Genomic DNA, 19,761 nt, shown 5'->3' on the forward strand with positions numbered 1-19,761 from the left:
TTGTGTTGTCACTCTGCCTCTTGCAAAATAGAACCGGGACTTGCGCTTCCTCTTAGCGTGCCTATCGGCTGGGGTCTGCTTTGAAACTCTACGGAAGCCTGACCTTAAAGGGGAGGGAGCAGCGGGGGGCCGGGGCCCTTTTAAACGAGGCCCGCGGGTGCCTGCCCCTTTAAGGGAAGGGCGTCCAGACGACAGAACCTGAGCCCCAGATTACCCCGAGTCTTCGTCACAGGCTGCAAGAAACGGCTCCTTCGCTGGGTCCGGGTGCTTGGCGGCGGCGGTTTCATCCCCGCTGGTCCTCCCCGGGCCCGGAGACACCCCCGCCCCAGTCATGCTGAGCAGAGTATGGAAGCAGCTGACTACGAATTGCTATCCGTGCGAGAGCAGCTATTCCACGAGAAGGTCCGCGAGTGCATTGTGAGTGCGGGACCCGGGCAGGAAGGGTAGGACCAAGTGGGGAACGGGAGTCGCGGGAGAGGGAGAGTCCGGGTCGGAGTGAGACCACCTGGGCTCAGAGTGCCGGCAGACAATGCTTGGTCCAGGGGCTAACGACGAAGGGCCCTGGTCCGACCAGTGCTCGGGCTGGCGAATCCCTAGATCGGGTCAGCTGGGTAGCTGCGCGATAAACAAAGCCGATCGGTTTCCGTTCCTCCCACTCGACACGCCTCTCCCCCCCTCCTGTCCCCCACCCCCGCCCGTGTTCGGAGTGCAGGTCTTCGTGTGTCTGGGAGTCTGGTGAGCCTGCCGGTTTTAGTCAGATGGTTGGAGAGGGATGGGTTTGGCTGGGGGGAGGCTTATTTGCACTTACCCCTCAAACCCAAATAATGTTTGACGAAGGGGGGACGAACAGTGGACTTTGGTGGGTTTCCCACTTTAGAAGAAAGTACTCTTGCTGAGGTGGATTCTACTGTGTAGAGATGGGGAACAACTAAAGTTTGCCCTTCTTTTCCTCCCCCTTATTGGTGTTTGTTAGAAATCCTGCAAGCCGAGTTTCCTAGCTTCCCAGCCATTCAGGGATTTCCTGTGAGTGGTTTCCCCCGGTGCTACAGAGGGCACCTGGCTGCTTTCCTTACTGCCTCACTGCCACCTAGAGTTACAGCTGAAACTGCCACACAGCAAGGGACTCCTCACTTCTGGGCCAGGGGCACCCAGTGGAGTTTAGGGGATCGCATCTTTCTCAGGCCTGCTCTGAACTCTCATCTCTCTCCTTTCTTCTCTGTCTCCTCCCTTGGAGCTCCCCTGGGTAGCCCTCACCCACAAATACTAAAGGGAAAGGGAAGGGTTTAGAAGAATAGAAGTTAGTGAGTGGAGAACCCACTGATGGGGTCATCCTTCATTTTTCTCAGACTTGTCCCTAGTCTGACCTGGGCAGCCTCAGATCGGAGGAGGGCTAAAGTGAGCCATGGCATAACTAGGTCTGCCCTTATCTGTGAGGACTGAGAAGTAGGCAGTATATCTGTCCATGTGTAGAGCTCCAGATCTGCTTTCAGGAAGCTTTCCTTGTGTGTTTCTTAGTGGATAGTTCCACATGACAGGGTTGGGCATATCGTGGAGGCACACCCAGGCCTTGAGACAGTGTAGAACCAGAGACCCACATTCCTGGAGAACAGGGAGGGATGAGACCTTGGACAGAGAAGCAGCCTCCTGGATGTCTCCCCCATCCTTTAGTCCCATTAGCTGAGGACATCAGTGCTGGCCAAGGGCAGCCTGAAGGCTTCTGGTACCTCCCCCATCTGGCTCCAATCCCCTGCTCTAGAAAATGACCTAGCCTCTGCTGGAACTGCATGGAACTGCGTGGAACTCCAGTCTGACCTTTTGAGCCCTCCCACCTTCCTGCTTATTAAGCAAGCCCAGGGCAGAGCACTAGGCAGTAAAAATCTTGCAGTTACAATCTGAGTGGCTCATTCTACCCTACTTCCCTGATATTAAAAGCTACAGTTTTGTCCTGGACCCTTGGTTCTCCTGGGGTCTATGACTTCTCTCTTTGCATAGAGAGCTGTATGCAGATTCCCTGTAGGGTCAGCTCCTCTTGGGGACTGGAGCACCTATGAGACTGATTCTGCCTTGTTTTTTTAAATTTATTTATTTTTGGCTCCGTTGGGTCTTCGTTGCTGCATGCGGGCTTTCTCTAGTTGTGGCGAGTGGGGGCTACTCTTTGTTGCGGTGCATGGGCTTCTCATTGCAGCAGCTTCTCTTGTTTCGGAGCATGGGCTCTAGATGTGCGGGCTTCAGTAGCTGTGGCATGTGGGCTCAGTAGTTGTGGCTCTCAGACTCTAGAGCGCAGGCTCAGTAGTTGTGGTGCACGGGCTTAGGTGCTCCGTGGCACGTGGGATCTTCCTGGAGCAGGGCTCAAACCCGTGTCTCCTGCATTGGCAGGCGGATTCTTAACCACTGCGCCACCAGGGAAGTCCCTGATCCTGCCTACTTCAAACGCAATAACATCTCAAGATTCTCTGGCCCTGGTTGTGGAGCCAAGCTGTCTAGTGGCTCCTTCCCTGGGCAATAGCAGCTTACTTGCGGTAGAGTAGGGATGCATGCATGTGTAGAATAACCTGGCCAAGTCCTGCCATAACTGTCCATTGGAGGAGTAGTCCCCCAGGGGCATGGGACAGACCCTTTGAGGCCTACCCTGCAGTTGCAAATCACCTTAGGTAGGGACCAGGGATTGATAGCTTTTAAAGGGGCTGATGCCAGCTCTAGAAACTTTATAGATGTGGGGCCCCAATTAAAGCCTACTATTAAGGACAGGGCATCAAAGAGGCTCTAGTTTGGCCCAGAGCAGACCTGATCTTTCAGGGCCCCTGAATAAACAGAGCGGAAGCTCTGAGTTGGTCTAGGAACATGATTCCTACTTATTTTCTCCTAGAGTTGGATCAAGGTGGGAGTGGAGGAAGAGGGGGGTGCAGCACCAGGACAATGCAGACATCCCCTTCTTCCCCTCAGACCTGCTTCCTTTTCCAATAATGTGCTAGGAGTCAATTCCCTCTGGTTCTGTGGCCTGTTTCAGGTGTGCGGATATGTGCATCTCTAGGAGTCTTCTCTGACAATTTACCAACCAGGGTTCAGTTGGAACTATTTTTTTCCTGGGAGAAAACCCTTGTAGAGCTGGGCATGGTACTGTTTTCCCAAGTGCATGGGACAGCCCCTGTCTGATGCTTATTGTAGGCCCCTGAGGCCTTGACTAGAAGGAAGTACTGGGGAGAAAGATGGAACCCCTGGAAGTATGGAGCCTAGTTTTGGGAAAGTGTCCCTGTGGAATTAAGAGAGGCCATTGGGGCTGTGAAATGTGTGGGACTTAGAGCTTCTCATCTCGCTCATACTCTGCCACAGATCTCAACACTTCTGTTTGCGACACTCTACATCCTCTGCCACATCGCCCTGACCCGCTTCAAGAAGCCTGCTGAGTTCACCACAGGTACCTGTGACTTCCCTCCCTTCTGCCCGCCCTCTGCCAGTGTTCCCGTTGCCATGGCACCAGCCTCAGGGGAAGCGGCCTATGGTGCCTGCTGGGAAAGGAGGGGTGGCCCTTCTGGAGCCTCTGCCTTTTCTGCCTCCCTCCCTCCACAGGCAGAGACAAGGTGGTAGAGTGGAAAGTCTAGATGGAAGTCCCTCAACTAACAGAGCCACAGGGCAAGTAATGCAACTCTTGTGACCCTCAGTTGCATCCTCTACAAAATGAGCCTAACAGTCTCTACCCAGTCCACTGTCATTGTGTAGGGCAGATATGATGGCTAATGTGAAAGCTCTCTGTGAACCTAAAGCAGGCAGCTGCAGGGTGAATGTTATCATGGGCACAAGCTCTGTCATCTCCTGTCCTAGTGCTCCTATACCCAGGGCCAGAGACCTCCCTGACCACTGGGGCCCCAGGACCTGGTGATGGTGACCTTTCTCTTGGTAGAGAGTTCAGATGAAAGCTTTCTGTAGGCATTGTGTGGTTAAGGGGAGGGACACACTTACCACAGTTCCTAGCTCCAGCCTGTCCAGATCTTCCTGTCCTGGCCTGAAGCTTTCCTCCCCTCCAGATGGCTTTATGCACCCTCAGCCAAGAAGGCAGCTAGTCCTCAGTGTGATTTCCCTGGGGACTTTCTCCATGATTCTCCCTCCCCCGCTGCGCCCCCGCCATTTCCCTTTGCTATACCTAGCCACTGATGTAACCAACTTCACAGACCAGTCATTCATTGTATTTGCAGCTTACAAAGAGGAACCTATGATGGAGGAGAGCTGGGGAAGGAGGGAAGTGGGGGAATTTCTGGTCCATACTCTCTCCACCTGGGACCACTGATTTTTTTTTTTTTTTTTTTTTGCGGTACGCGGGCCTCTCACTGTTGTGGCCTCTCCCGTTGCAGAGCACAGGCTCCAGATGTGCAGGCTCAGAGGCCATGGCTCACGGGCCCAGCCGCTCCACGGCATGTGGGATCTTCCCGGACCAGGGCATGAACCTGTGTCCCCTGCATCGGCAGGCGGACTCTCAACCACTGCGCCACCAGGGAAGCCCCTGGGACCACTGATTTTTTAGCTGCCACCCTGGCCAGAGAATAGGTTGTGGGGTTCATAGTGTGAGCTCTCCCAGGGCCTCCTGCCCAGCTCTGCCTCAGTGGGCCCAGGCCCTTCTTTCAGGAGACAGGAGGGAGCAGGAGAGCACACTGCAACACAGATGGCTCCCAGAGCTGCACACTGATGGCCTGCCTCTTCCCCATGCCTCTGTCTTTTATAGCGGATGATGAAGATGCTACAGTCAACAAGATTGCGTGAGTGTCATTGCCTCAGCACCTGGCACTAGTAGCCTTTAGAAGCTGGGATCTGAGACCCCTGGAGCTGGGGGAGAGTAAGGTGTCAGAAGAGAGAGTTTCTGCTTCCGCCCCATTTCTGGCTTCTTCTGGCTTTACGCTATCCGAGGGATGCTTGGAAAAGCTGCTGTTCCTGTCTCCCAGGTTAGGCCAGGAGCTTCAAGCAGCCTCTTGGCCAGGAACTCTGAAGCCTCTTCTGCGGGCCTAAGTCACCAGAAGTGGCTCCAGCTTGGCTTCACCTCCCAGCAGCCACTGGAGAGGGTGTGGGGTGGGGATACAGACTGATGGAAATGGCAGGGGATGGGGAAGGTGGAACCCCCAAAGGCGGGGCGTGCTTATTTCTGAGAGGATGGCCCTTACTCTAGGCTGTTATTATTCACTAGCGCCTAAAGAGAAAAATATAGAGATGACCCCTCTGATTCAACAGGCAACAGATTAAAAGGCAACCCCCCTCTCACCTCCCATGGGCCAACTAGATAATTGTCCCTTCATTTCAGCTGATGCAGCCCAGGGCACAGGCCTTGGCTATGAAGCTGGGTTTCAACTTCCCTTGTCCCCGCTTTGCCTTAGTACCTTCCCATAGGGCATAGCCATATGGAGTGACCCTGCTCTGTCTAGGCTGAAGAAGGCAAGCTCAGAAATCTACTTCCCTGAGCTGAGCAGAGAAGTCAGGCCCCTTAGCTTGGCATCATGCCCGGCACACCCTATAGGCAAGTGCGGGAGGACCTCATTCCTGGGGACAGTCTGGGCAAGTGATATGGCAGGCGACCAGTTTCCCATAAATGCCTGAGGTGTTCCCATCCCACATGCCAAGGCTTTCCTGGAGGTAAGGGCTACGGTGGGGAGGCAGTGGGTATAGCCCCAGCTAGACAGCTCTTTCCCTAGGTCTGTCACTGCTACAGCTGGTTCTAGGAGAAGTCACAAGTGCCTGTGGGGATGAATGGGGCTTCTTGGGCCCAGGGAAGTGAGTGTCTGAGCTAATCAGAGGCACTTCCCCTTCTCTGCCCAGGCTCGAGCTGTGCACCTTCACCCTGGCAGTCGCCCTGGGTGCTGTCCTGCTCCTGCCCTTCTCCATCATCAGCAACGAGGTGCTGCTCTCACTGTCTCGGAACTACTACATCCAGTGGCTCAACGGCTCCCTCATCCATGGTACATGGATCCTGGTTGCAGCTGAGGGTGGGGATGGAGAGCAGATCGGGTAGGGCAGACACAGACAGCCTGGGCTAATCACTTATAGAGCACCCCATCCCTCCCGCCTTCCCTGCCACATGGTCAGTCCCCAGTGGGTTGGGGTCCCCCCTTAATGACCATCTCTGCTTCTCCTTTTTTGCTCTAGGCCTCTGGAACCTCGTTTTCCTCTTCTCCAACTTGTCCCTCATCTTCCTCATGCCCTTTGCATATTTCTTCACTGAGTCTGAGGGCTTCGCTGGCTCCAGAAAGGTGAGTGGGGGAATGTGTCAATCAATCCGTGCAGACAGGAGACAGAATTCCACTGAGAGGGTTCAACTGAAGAGATTTTAATGAAGAGACTATTTGCGGACTTTTAATCAGCACTAAGGGGCTTGAGGCGCTAGTGACAACAGGAGGTCATTACCACCCCTAAGCCTGTGGGAGCCAGAGGAAGAAATAATTTCTGGAACCCACTGATAGTGGAAGCTGGGGAGGTGTGGCCACCCAGGAGAGGAGCTAATGTCAAAGGTACCCAAGGTGGGAGGAAACACAAAAAATTACCCTGGACTCTTTCTCTTCCTACCTTCCACTCTCCTGCCAGCCCTTCCCATTGGGCAAGGTGAACAGGAAACCAGAGGGCAAAGAGCTTATGTGGCACAGACCTCGGGGTCAGCCTCCGAGGGCAAGACAGGGATGGAGAAGGGATCTGGGGAGGGGGATTGCAAATGAAGGATATCCAGTAGAGGGAATGATCCGGGACTGTGGGGCAGGAGGACAGAGTGACTTAGCAGAGTAAGCGGGAAACGCCCTCTGCTGCCTCCTGAATCCGGTCCTCTCGGGTCCCCAGCCAAGCTGCCATCTCTGCTGTCTCCTTCCTTCCCCACACTGCCCGCCCCCCACCTACTGCCTCCTCCTGTAGGGTGTCCTGGCCCGGGTCTACGAGACGGTGGTGATGCTGATGTTCCTCACTCTGCTGGTGCTGGGAATGGTGTGGGTGGCGTCAGCCATTGTGGACAACAGTAAGGCCAGCATGGAGTCCCTGTATGGTGAGAAGGCCAGCTTCCTCCCCACCCTCCAGGCCGGCTGACTCTTCAGCTGGCCGATGTTCCCTTGCCCGGACCAACTGTATCCCTCTAAAGTGGAGCAGTTTGGGACCTTCCCCCTTAGACTGAAGTTTCAAACGGATGGATTTCAGGCCAAATCCAACCTGTAGAAGTGTTCCACTGGGCCCATGCAATGATTACAAAGAATGTGAGTCCGTTGAAACGGGGAGATTTCACATTAATATCCAGGTTTCTGGCTTTGCTTGACAAGGTTGAGGATCTGGCCACACTAGGCCCCAGTGACTTGGGCCAAATAGTGGTTGTGCCCTTTAGATAGGATCTCCAGTTTGCTATAGTCTCTGTCGCTCCTTCTTCTGCTGGCCAGCTTTCCTCATTTACATTACTTTCCTAACCCCTATAGGCTTTTGTCTTGTGCCTTTGCCTAGACTCTGAGGCCTGTCATCCCCCAGTAAGCAGGAGGAGAGAGATGGGCTGACATACTTTTTTTTAACCCTTAGACTTCTGGGAGTACTACCTCCCCTACCTCTACTCCTGCATCTCCTTCCTCGGGGTCCTGCTGCTCCTGGGTGAGTGTTCAGGACCTGGGAGGGAATGGGTAAGGTCCTCAGGCCAGAGCAACCAGGGTGGAAGACGGAATGGAAGGGTGGGACGGGGAAGCGGTAGAGAGAAGGGTCTGGTAGGTGACTGGCTCCTGTCCCCACAGTGTGTACTCCGCTAGGTCTCGCCCGCATGTTCTCGGTCACTGGGAAGCTGCTGGTCAAGCCCCGGGTATGTAGTGCCCCTTGTCCTTTGATCCTGCAGGGCGGGCTTCCTGCAAAGCTGGAGCCAAACAATGAAGCAACCCTACAGTTGTGCAGTGCACACCTTGCAGAGGGCCACAGCCTTTGCTGGCTCCTGTATCCTTGACCCTCATCACCTGGAGCTGGTCACCAGGCATACAAAGCAGAAGACATGGCAGCTGGGAGGGACTGCATAAAGAGCCTGGCCGCAGGGTGGTGAATGAGGGAAGGGGAAGGAGTAGGACAAAGGAGGCCTGAGGTGAGCAGGCTTCGCCTGGGGCCTTTGGGATCAGGGAGCCTCTGACAGCCCATCCCTCCCTTTCCCCTGCCCACAGCTGCTGGAGGACCTGGAGGAGCAGCTGCACTGCTCGGCCTTTGAGGAGGCAGCTTTGACCCGCAGGATTTGCAGTGAGACGCAGCTCTTCCCAGTTGGGATGGTGAGCGTGGCTTGGGCAGGGCCTGTGCAGGACTCGGGGACAGCACCATCTTCTCTGCCCTCAGATCCCACTTCCTGCTGGCTGCCCTTGGACATGGAACTGCTGCACAGACGGGTCCTGGCTCTGCAGACACAGAGGGTCCTGCTGGGTATGTGGGTTGGTAGGCACTGGGATGCCTGCTTTCCCCAAGGAGAAGAGAGCCTCATTCCAGGCCCTTGCTAACTGCTTCCCATCCCTGCACAGAGAAGCGGCGGAAGGCTTCAGCCTGGCAGCGGAACCTGGGCTACCCACTGGCCATGCTGTGCTTGCTGGTACTGACGGTACGGATACCAGCCTTGGTGGGGGTGGGAGGTAGTAGGCCCTTGAGTACCTTAGACCTTCTCAGGGAGCAGGGAGGAGATGCAAGGACCTGGTTATCATCAATAATAGTAGTTGTCTCTCAACTAGTATCTACTTTGTGTCCCGCCTTGTGCTGAGCACATCCGTCCCCATTTTGTAGATGACGAAACTGAGAAGTTAAGGAGTTTGCCCAAGGCCACGCAGGGCCTAAACAGTTTTGCAGCTTTGCTCTGGGGTGAAAATAAGGGTCGAAATCCAGTCCATCCCCCCATTTGCTACATCCTGGACTTGGGAATAAGTCTTATTTGTCTGGAGGAAGAGGTATATTTTTCTATTTGGCCTTTTTGCAATCTTTCCCATTTGGAGAGGGTGCATCTTATAATACCCTCAAAGGTGCTCTCTTGCTAGCATCAGCCTTCAGGAGGTCCCACACAGCTAACTGGAAACTGAAAATGTTGGACCAGAGTGTCTGCTCTTAACATTCAACTCTGGATACAACCGTGGGCTGGGACAGGGATGGGAGTCCATGACCTTGCCTCACACAGGGTCTGTCTGTGCTCACTGTGGCCATCCACATCCTGGAGCTGCTCATCGATGAGGCTGCCATGCCCCGGGGCATGCAGGTACCGGGCTGCCCTCCCACCGTGTCTTTTGGGGAGGGCCTAAGAAAGGCTGGGTGAGGGGGCAGAAGCTGAGGCCAGAGGGTAGGCTGGGTGCGGGTGGCATTGATGATGGTGGGGCGTGCTGCACAGTGACACTGCTCCATCTCTCAGGGTGCCTCCCTGGGCCAGGTCTCCTTCTCCAAGCTGGGCTCCTTTGGTGCCGTCGTTCAGGTCGTACTCATCTTGTATCTTTCTGGAAACCCACCGTTGCCTCTCTTCACCAAACCTGTCTCCTCTGGGTTGCTGGGCAGAGCTACAGTGGGAGTGATAGGGAAGGGGGCAAGACTTGGCCAACCCGGGGTTCAGAAAGAAGGAAAAGACTTGATTTGAAAGGAGCGCTGGGGGAGAGAGGTCTGTTCCCTTTGAGATGAGGCATTAATCCTTGGGAGCAGACCAGTTCTTCCCTAACCCAGTGACAGTTACCTGATGGTTTCCTCGGTCATGGGATTCTACAGCTCTCCACTCTTCTGGGGACTGCGGCCCAGATGGCATGACACAGCCATGACGCAGGTAGCTGGCCTGGGGGGCGTGCCTGGGCACTAGGTGCTGGCAGCTCTGCTACCCTGACCTGCCCTTTCCTTAATCCCACCCAGATAATTGGCAACTGTGTCTGTCTCCTGGTCCTAAGCTCAGCACTTCCTGTCTTCTCTCGAACCCTGGGTAAGTAGCAAAAGGAGGTAAGAGAATTGGCTTTTTTTGAGTACCCACTGGTACTAAGCAGACACATTATATTCATGCTCTCTCTAATTCCCACAACAAACCTATGAGGAGGGATTATCTCCATTTTACAGATGGAGAAACAGAGGCTCTATAAAATGCTATGCTGAGCTTCAGAGTAGTGTTGCTTCAAAGCTCATACTTTTTCCATTTGCTACATCCATCCCACAGCCTCCCCTACTTACTTCCATTTTTTTTTTTTTTTTTGGTGGAGAAGCACCACTTTCCCCAAAATCTTCTTTTGCGGTGGATCATCTGATAAACAGTTCTTTCTTTTTCTGCGGCATGAGGGATCAACCCTTGCCCCCTGCAGTGGAAGCACGGAGTCTTAACCACTGGACTGCCAGAGAAGTCCCAACATTCTCATTTAAAAGACGAAAAATAGGGACTTTACCGGCCGTCCAGTGGTTAAGACTCCGTACTTATACTCCAGGGTGCGTGGGTTCCATCCCTGGTCGGGGAAATAAGATCCTGCTTGCCGCGCTGCGTGGCCAAACTAAGATAAAAAAAGAAAAAAAAAAAAGAGAAACAGAAAAGCTAACTGATTTACCCAGAGTTATACAGCTTGTTTGAAGCAAGGCCAAGTCAGGCTAGAACCTCTGTCTCCTGAACCCCAGTCCAGTGTCCAGTGCTTTTTCTACACACTGGGCATCAAATAACATGCTCAATTCTTCTCCCATCTTTAGCTATGATCTAGCATTACCTGGTAAAAATGTTCAAAAGTGTAACTGGTTCACCCAAGGTAGTAGGGGAGTTGCATAGGTTCCCCTCCTCCCCACCATCATCATCCATATACTGTACATGATTTAGTATTTAAGTCAGTTCTATTTGATGCTTAAGTTCATATTCTCTCTACTCTACCATTTGTACTTATGCCATGGCGATTTAGGAAACTTGGCCTGTGGGTCCACCAGTTAGTTCCTTTAAGGTTGGATGCTGGTAGGAATATTTTTTAACTGGGGGGGGCGGGGCTCCAGAATTTTTTTTTTTTTTTGCGGTACGCGGGCCTCTCAGTCTTGTGGCCTCTCCCGCCGCGGAGCAACAGGCTCCGGACGTGCAGGCTCAGCAGCTGTGGCTCACGGGCGCAGCCGCTCCGCGGCATGTGGGATCTTCCGGACCGGGGCACGAACCCGTGTCCCCTGCATCGGCAGGCGGACTCTCAACCACTGCGCCACCAGGGAAGCCGTCCAGAATTTTAATTTGTGATGATTATATTATTACTGTTAGGGGCTCGGTAAGTGTTGGAATAGTGCCTGGCACATATAGTGCTTTATGTGTGTTGTCTCATTTAATTCTCACAGTCGCATTATTTTCTCTATAGTTGAAGAAACTGAGGCACAGATATTTAATGAATTTGCCCCAGATCACACAGTTAGATAGGGTGGAGTTCAGATATGAACCAAAGCAGCCATGACCAGAGTCAGAGATCTTAGCCTCCACACTGCTCTGTCTACTAAAAAAAACATTTGGTGACATTTGGCTTGTAGGCTCCTGGCCCAGGAACAAGTAGCAGGCCCAGGATGCTCCTCAGGACTCCTGGAGCCAGAGGGCACCCCCCCATGGGAGAAGATGCCAAACTCTGGAAGGGAAGTTAAAGCAAGCCTAGCTGCTGACACTTTCTTCAATAGCCCTGAACTGTCCCTGAGACAGAGCTTGGGAGATAGGAATAACGAATGAATAGAAGCCAACCTATTAGTTGCAGTGTTGAGATGTGGCCACCAGGAGGCAGCAGAAAGCTGGGCTCTGAGCCAGGGAAGGGTTGGGGAGCCTACCTCCCATCCTGGCCTTTGTACTTCAGGGCTCACTCGTTTGGACCTTCTGGGTGACTTCGGACGCTTCAACTGGCTGGGCAATTTCTACATCGTGTTCCTCTACAACGCAGCCTTCGCGGGCCTCACCACTCTCTGTTTGGTGAAAACCTTCACCGCAGCTGTGCGGGCAGAGCTGATCCGGGCCTTTGGTGAGAGGGAGTGGGGGTGAGGCTGGTGGGGTTGTGGGATGGAGCCCTCTGGAACAGTGGTCATCCCAAGCAGGGGAGATGGCATGCTGTCTGCTTTGTTTGCAGCGTATCTCATCCACCCATTCTGTGGCTTGGTTGTCTTATCCCTGAGGACTGAACCTATATCCCGCTTTTGACTGCCCACCCTGCCTCTTCCACAGGGCTGGACAGACTGCCGTTGCCGGTTTCCAGTTTCCCCCGGGCATCTAGGAAGACCCAGCACCAGTGACCTCCAGCTGGGGGTGGGAGGGAGAAAACTGGACACTGCCATCTGCTGCCCAGGCCTGGAGGGGTGCCCAGGGGTGGGTGGACCTCAGGACCTGGAATCTGAGAGGGTGGGTGGCAGAGGGGAGCTGAGCTGTCTGCACTGTTGCATCATCTGAGCCAGAGTTTGGGACCAGGCCCCCCAGCTTTTCCAGATTTAACTGTGGGCCCCAGCGTGAGGTGGGGCTGGGTGACTGGGTCTGGCTCCCGGTCCCAAATTCGTTTACACGTCAATCTGCCTCACTGCTGTTCCGGGCCATGCCCATAGCCATGTTTACATGATTTGATGTGCAATAGGGTGGGGTGGGGGCAGGGGAGGGACTGTGCTGGGGGCAGACTTGGGAGGCAGATTGTCTCCCTTGCCTCTGGCCCAGCAGAGCCTAAGCCCTGTGCTATCCTGGAGGAGCTATGGACCACTGGAGAGACAGGGTCATAGGGAGGAGAGGCCACAACCATCAGCAATAAAGTTGATCCCAGGGTCTGCTTTGGTTTTTTTAAAGGGCCTGTCTCTGTCTATTTGAACAGCTTTGCTCCCACCAGTCCTGAGTCTGCAGAGAGAAACAGAGGGGTCCTTGCCACCATCCTTTCCCTTCCCCTCCATCCGTATCCTCAGTGACCTTTGGGGACTTGGGTCTGGTGTTAGGCAGTGGGAAGCTCCTCTTCCCTTAGCCTTCCTTAAAGCTGGCTGGTCACCTGACTTTTCCCTATGCCCAGGCCTTATTTCTGTGCCTTGGTTATTGGGGGTAGGTGGGCATCAGTGTAGGAATGGGATAACATCCCCCTGTATAATATCCCCTTCCCCCCTACACCAGCCCTTTCCTCCTTGACCTGCCTATTGGATGTAGAGTAAAAGAAGTGGCTGCCTGACAAGGGTTTATGATTCTCGGAGAAGAACCTAACTCCATCTTTCCCAAGGCTATCAGTGTCTTGAATACTCTGCAAGCCCCCCTGCTATGTTGGGGGTAGAGGCAAAGTTTCCGCTCATGGTTATGTAGATTGTACATTGCCCAACTGCTAGAGGCACCATTCACCTCACAGTCACTGTATGTATAGTTACTATGACTTTTCTTGCAAATGGCAATCAGGTGGCTTGAGGAAGGGCTGCTTTTTTCTAATGTACACAGTTACTGTGAATGTTAGCCATAGAGCTGAGTGAGGAGTGAGTATGGAATACCAAAAAAAAAAAAAGTATAGTGCCACAAATACTTGCTGAGCACCCTACTATAGGCCAGGTGCTCAGCTAAGATTGTGTTTAAGTTTGTGCTTAAGAACTGCTGTGTGTAGTAAGGGTGACATAATTTTAATACCATACCACAGTGGATGGCAGTTAATAACTGGTTCTCAAGGAAACATAGAGGTCCAGTGTCAGAACATCAGGGAGGGCTTCTTAGAGAAAGGTTTTTTTTTTTTTTTTTTTTGCGGTACGCGGGCCTCTCACTGTTGTGGCCTCTCCCGTTGCGGAGCGCAGGCTCCGGACGCGCAGGCTCTGCGGCCATGGCTCATGGGCCCAGCCGCTCTGCGGCATGTGGGATCTTCCGGACCGGGGCACGAACCCGCGTCCCCTGCATCGGCAGGCGGACTCCCAACCACTGCGCCACCAGGGAAGCCCAAGAGAAAGATTTCTAAATGATAGTAGATTAATGGGTGAAGTGTTGCAGGCTCAGAGCCTCTGAGATAAGACCCGAATGGCTCCAGCGGGGGCAGAGAAGGAGAAAGATAAAGAGGTGACTAGATGGAGGGTAAAGGGAAGAGATTATCAGACTGTTAGATACTATGACTTTAAGTACCCACTGCCCTCCAGCAGTTTCCAATCCACAAGTTGGGTGTTTGGCAAGGATAAGAGAGGGGACAAAAGTTTGAAGTCCTAAACCAGACTATAGGTATGAAGCTCTGTTCCTGATTCTGGGGAAGCTCCCAGCAGAAGACTGCAAAGCTACCAGGGAAAATGGTCCCCTGGTATCCAGCCCTTCCAGTCTTGGTTACTGCTAAGGAGGAGAGATGGAAGTGGGGGAGGTTGGGGGAGGACCACAGAAGGGAGGCTCTGGTTGTGTGCCCAAAGGGCTTGGCTGGCCTTGGGCAGAAATTGGATCCCATAGCTCCTAGATGATAGCGCGGGGACATGGCCTGCCAGGTAGGCTTGGGGAGAGCAAAGATCCAATTCGAGTATCAGGGTGGTTTGGTGCCACACATAGGCTTAGAGGTAGAGGGATGCTTATCCAGGCAGCCAAGGACTGTACAGCTGTTAGAATTTCCTAGGCAGGTGCCTGCCTGGTTTCCAGGGTGGAAACGAAGTGAACCAGCGGTGGCCGACTAGAGCCCCCGCCCCGGTGGTAGGGGGCGGGACGGTCCTGGGAGAAGGGCGGGGGGCGGGGCCAGGGGCCACTTAAGGCGGAGCCCCGGCGTTCTGGCAGAGCCGGAGCCTGACGGCAGAGCCCGGCAGGATTGGCACTTACCCACGACCCCCCTTCCCTGCTATGATGGCCGGTCAGTAGCAGGTTCCAGACCCCCCGGGGGTATGTAGGCAGAGCTGGCGGCGGCCAGGTGTGCTGAGCCACAAGAGCTCTAGGGCACTCTGGGGGCAGCTCTGCCTGCTGCGCTCTCTGGTGCAGGGGGAGATGCCCAACTGACGAGCGAGCTGGTGAGGACAAGAACGTTCCCTTTTGGCCCGAGTCCGCTGCATCCATGGCGCTGCCGGCCAGTCTGGTGCCCCTGTGCTGCTTGGCACTTCTGGCGCTGCCGGCCCAGAGCTGCGGGCCGGGCCGGGGGCCGGTTGGCCGGCGCCGCTACGTGCGCAAGCAGCTCGTGCCGCTGCTCTACAAGCAATTTGTGCCCAGCGTGCCCGAGCGGACCCTGGGCGCCAGTGGGCCGGCCGAGGGGAGGGTGACAAGAGGCTCTGAGCGCTTCCGGGACCTGGTGCCTAACTACAACCCCGACATCATCTTCAAGGATGAGGAGAACAGTGGTGCAGACCGCTTGATGACCGAGGTAAGGAGGCCTCTCCCCACCTGCTCGAGGGCACCGCCAATTTCTCTGCTCTCCTCTGGCAGCTGGCGGAGGGGACGGGGGATGGTGTGAGCTGGACTTCATCTATAGGGACCTTGATCTCAAGGACCTACCTACACTCCTCACCCCTCACCCGCCCCCCACCCCAAAACACACACACACACACACACACACACACACACACACACACACACACCTCTGCTGGCTGTACTGAGTGATCAGGAGGGATCCAGGGAGAGGCTGCATGGGGAGGGGGAGAAGGGACTAGTGAGAGTGAAGCTGGGAGAGACAGGGAGGGCGGGGAAAGGAGGATGGCGGCAGGCGAGACGGGAAATGGCTGAGGCGTGGACCGGGGGTCAGCTACCGAGCCAGGCAGGAAGGGCTGGGGTGAGCTGGGGGCCAGGAGCTGGCTAGGCAGCAGACAGAAAGCTCTACCCTTAGCCTGGCTCCTGACCTGATTGTGTTAAAGCTCTGTGGGCTAAAGAGACTGAAGGGGCTGGGAAAGGGGTGACCAAGGGTCAGGTCATCAGGCCATCTACCTGAGGAGGGGCTGGGCAAGAATTGTCTTTGGCATGGGGGAGGCATCTCAGAACCAAGGTAAAGCTATTCTAGAGTCTAAACGACTGTCCTGGGGTGAAAAGTGATCTTTGATGGGAAGAACAGATGGGGCCCACCTGAGAATCAAAGGGTTCCTGTGTCCCTCAAACTCAGTGTAGCTCAGGGACTTTCCTTGGAATTAAAGGGTTAAAATGAATTCAACTACCATGTATTAAGCACCTGCTGCAGACCAGAACCTAACCAACCTATGGTGAGGTGTGAAGGACCACCTCTGCCCTGTGATCTCAAGTGTCCAAGCTGGAAGGAAACCTGGAGGTCACATTCTTCCACCCCCCCACCCCACCCCCACCCCCGCCTCCCATTTTTACATGAGAGCTGGGCCCCAGGAGGAAAAGTGATTTAATCAAAATCTTGAAACTAATTAGTGGCATGCCTGGGACTAGAATTCAGGACTCCTGATTCTAAGTCCTATGCACTTTCCATTACACCACCTAATTGTGTATGGAGTGGGGAGGTGGGGGGAGAGGGAGGGGTACGGATTTCCTCTGATTAACTGCCATAGTTTTCCAGGTTACTTTGTTAGGAAAACCTGTCCAGGGGAGAAAGAATTCCTTCTCGCTCTTGCCCTGAAGCATTCCTCCTACCCAGAGATTGGGAAGGGGATACTCCTTCCCTCCTGGCCAGGGATGGAATATACTGGCCCTTTCCTCTGGTTTCCACCTGCAGCAGAGGGGGCAGGACAAGGGATAGGCCCAGGAGAGGCTCTGACAGGCCTGGGAACCCCCCTCGGTCCTGCTTATCTCCCACACCCTGGCTGCAAAAGGCCTCCATTGAGTTGGCTCTGCACTGGGCTGCTGCCCCCGCAGGTCAAGGCCTCAGGGCCTCCTTAGGGGACAAAACGACAAAAAGTTGGAAGGAGTTACCACTTTTCCTGTCTTCCCCCTCCCCTCCTCTCCAACCCTGCGGAGGTGTAGAAGACTCGGGAAGAAGGGCAGGGGGGAAACGTCCCTCTGGCAGTTAGGAGAAAACCAAGTCCGAGGAGAGGTCAGAGCGGGGAGAAGAAAAGGAAGCTGTCCTCTCTGTGCCTCCTCCCGCGAGGTCCGTGCTGTGGTGCGCGCCAAGGTCTCCGGCTCCCAGACTGGAGCGGCCGAGATAACCGTGGTCTCACTCCCCCGGCGCAGGCTTCCAGCCGCTGCTGCTTTTCCTCCTCTCCACTCCCACCCTGCAGGGGGCCCCCCAGATCCGCGCAAGGGCTGCTCGCGTTATTCTCAGGTGTTACTCCCACGCCTTTCCGCGCTGCCTCCGGAGCAGAGACGGAGAGATGGGGGGGCTCTCAGGGCTGGCGGAGCCCGAGCTGGAACTGGGACGGCTGGCCGCGCTGGGGGAGGGGACCCGGCGGGCCGGAGCAGGGATGGGGGGCGCGGCTTTCTGCCCTTTCCTCTCTCTGAGCCGGGGCGGCTGAAAAGCGCCTTTGTGGATGGAGCTGCTGAGTCCGCTTCTCCCGGCGCGTCCCCGGCCTCGGCCCGGGATTCTCGCTCGGTTAAGTCATCCGGGAGAATGGCCATTGTACTTCGCGCAGCCCCCGCCGCCCCAACCCTTTTTCCAGCAGCCTAGATCCCGCACGGCTCCGCCTGGGCACCTCTGTGGGGGGCACTCGCACCACGAAAGGGTTAATGCTAGGGGCTGAAAGGAGGAGGAGGAAGGAAGGAAGGAAGCGATGCCCGGTGCCAGGGAAGGCAACGAAACAAAAGATGAATCAGGCGGAGGGAGGGCAGCCGGGGCTTGGGGCGGGGGCCAGGCCAAAACAGGGGCTCCTCTCGCGGAGCCGGGCTGCTCAACCCCTCCCTGACCAAGCTTACACCCGCTCTCTCCACTCTTGCCCTCTCCCAGGTTGAACTGAGGTCCCAGAACAACTAGGGATGAGGGGCGGAAATTAAAAGTGGGGGAAAGAACTAGGTCTGGGCGCTCCCTCTCAATCTCAGGGGTGACCCCACAGTTCGCCAACGACGTTCTGGAGAGCATAGATTAGCGACTACACCCATTCAGATTCTCACTTCCTCAGGACACTCAAAATCTGGGAGGGACTGGAGGGGTGTCGGGAAAACAAAGAATTAACCCGCCCGTCCAGGTCGCTTTAGCCCCCATGCTGGTGGTAGTGGTACTGAGGAGACTGACTCCTTTATTCCCCGCCAGCGCTGTAAAGAGCGGGTGAACGCGCTGGCTATTGCGGTGATGAACATGTGGCCGGGAGTGCGCCTACGGGTGACCGAGGGCTGGGACGAGGACGGCCACCACGCTCAGGACTCACTTCACTACGAAGGACGTGCCCTGGATATCACCACGTCCGACCGCGACCGCAATAAGTATGGGTTGCTGGCGCGCCTGGCAGTGGAAGCCGGCTTCGACTGGGTCTATTACGAGTCCCGCAACCACGTCCACGTATCTGTCAAAGCCGGTACAGTACGGGGTGGGTGGTGAGGTCCCTCCGGGAAACTGAGGGTACGCAGCCCTGTTGCGACTCTAGGGGACCCCAGGCGGGCGTTAGTGTTGTAAACCCCCCTTCCATTTCTGCCCAGGTTAGGACCAGATCCGTGGGAACTTGCATGTTGTTCCGGGACTGGTGAGGTCTGCGCTGGGCTTGACCCACGTCTTTGACAATCTGTACTAACATTCTGGAACTGGTCTCCATGCAATCCTCTCTCTGCTTGTCCCCTCCAGATAACTCACTGGCGGTCAGGGCAGGCGGCTGCTTTCCGGGAAATGCCACCGTGCGCCTGCGGAGCGGCGAGCGGAAGGGGCTGCGGGAACTGCACCGCGGTGACTGGGTGCTGGCGGCAGACGCGGCAGGCCGGGTGGTGCCCACGCCCGTGCTGCTCTTCCTGGACCGGGACTTGCAGCGCCGGGCCTCTTTCGTGGCTGTGGAGACCGAGCGGCCCCCGCGCAAGCTGTTGCTCACTCCCTGGCACCTGGTGTTCGCCGCTCGAGGGCCTGCGCCCGAGCCAGGCGACTTTGCACCGGTGTTCGCGCGCCGGCTGCGCGCGGGGGACTCGGTGCTGGCGCCAGGCGGGGACGCCCTTCGGCCTGCGCGGGTGGCCCGAGTGGCGCGGGAGGAAGCTGTTGGCGTGTTCGCACCGCTCACAGCGCACGGGACGCTGCTGGTCAACGATGTCCTGGCCTCGTGCTACGCGGTTCTGGAGAGTCACCAGTGGGCGCACCGCGCCTTTGCTCCTCTGCGCCTGCTGCACGCGCTGGGGGCGCTGCTTCCGGGCGGGGCCGTCCAGCCAACTGGCATGCATTGGTACTCTCGGTTCCTCTATCGCTTGGCGGAGGAGCTGCTGGACTGAGCGCTCCAGGCATAGAAACCTCGTGGCATCCGCCTAAACGGGAGTGTGCGGGCTGAGATCTGGAGATGTGGGCAGCAGACGATGCTGATTGGGAGGGAGGGAGGGATAGGGAGAAAAATGGACGCGATGGTTTAGGAGCAACCTCTAACTGAGAGGTTGGGTCCTAAAGTAGATGGGGTTGATGATGGGTACTCGTCGACGAGGACTATTTCTCCTCTTCTTCCCCAGTGCCTCAGCCCCACCCGATTATTTTATTTTATTTTCTATTTATAAATTGTAATATAATAATCTGCTTGCCCCACCTGGCAAGATGAGGGGCTGGGGCACAGCGTTAACAGTTAATCTGACATGGGAGCCAATCTGACATCTGACATTTTCCTACAAGTGGGCTAATAAAGGGAAGGCTTCCAGGAGCTTATTGGGAAATATCTCTATTCAGATGGTGATTTACCTCCAGATTGGGGGAGGGGGGTACGGAGAAAGGGAACCATACTTTACTTCCCATTCCCCTCTCCTTCCCCAGCAGATCGTCCCACCCTGCTTCCTCCTCTCAGAGGAGGCATCCCAATCGACCAGCAACAGAGACCAGAAGAGTCTGCCCTTTTCTAGGCTGCTAGTTCTTTTTCCCACCCAGAGAG

General features: G+C 55.4%; 2 protein-coding genes across 5 annotated transcripts; both read left to right on the forward strand.

Annotated features, from left to right (window-relative positions):
- LMBR1L (limb development membrane protein 1 like) lies at positions 1-12,713 on the forward strand. Of its 4 annotated transcripts, none has more exons than XM_032645286.1 (17): positions 1-417; positions 3,331-3,415; positions 4,715-4,748; positions 5,797-5,936; positions 6,124-6,227; positions 6,877-7,003; positions 7,519-7,587; positions 7,725-7,789; positions 8,136-8,208; positions 8,302-8,385; positions 8,481-8,557; positions 9,122-9,199; positions 9,350-9,423; positions 9,658-9,748; positions 9,832-9,898; positions 11,754-11,915; positions 12,116-12,713. In XM_032645286.1, exons 1-17 carry the CDS (start codon positions 346-348, stop codon positions 12,181-12,183), a joined length of 1,470 nt encoding a protein of 489 aa, XP_032501177.1. In that variant the 5' UTR covers positions 1-345; the 3' UTR covers positions 12,184-12,713. The 4 variants fall into 4 exon arrangements, with proteins under 4 accessions (XP_032501177.1, XP_032501178.1, XP_032501180.1 ...); XM_032645287.1 differs by having other exon boundaries at positions 46-417; positions 6,877-6,976; positions 12,116-12,697; XM_032645289.1 differs by having other exon boundaries at positions 47-417; positions 4,618-4,748; positions 12,116-12,697.
- Positions 12,714-12,870: 157 nt separating this feature from the next.
- On the forward strand, positions 12,871-19,210 carry DHH (desert hedgehog signaling molecule). Its single transcript, XM_032645291.1, has 3 exons — positions 12,871-15,203; positions 17,973-18,234; positions 18,498-19,210. The coding sequence occupies exons 1-3, from the start codon at positions 14,901-14,903 to the stop codon at positions 19,121-19,123; spliced, it is 1,191 nt and encodes a 396-aa protein (XP_032501182.1). The 5' UTR covers positions 12,871-14,900; the 3' UTR covers positions 19,124-19,210.
- The last annotated feature ends 551 nt before the right edge of the window (positions 19,211-19,761 follow it).

The sequence above is a fragment of the Phocoena sinus genome, chromosome 10, assembly GCF_008692025.1.
Source record: "Phocoena sinus isolate mPhoSin1 chromosome 10, mPhoSin1.pri, whole genome shotgun sequence".
Classification (NCBI taxonomy): Eukaryota; Metazoa; Chordata; class Mammalia; order Artiodactyla; family Phocoenidae; genus Phocoena; species Phocoena sinus.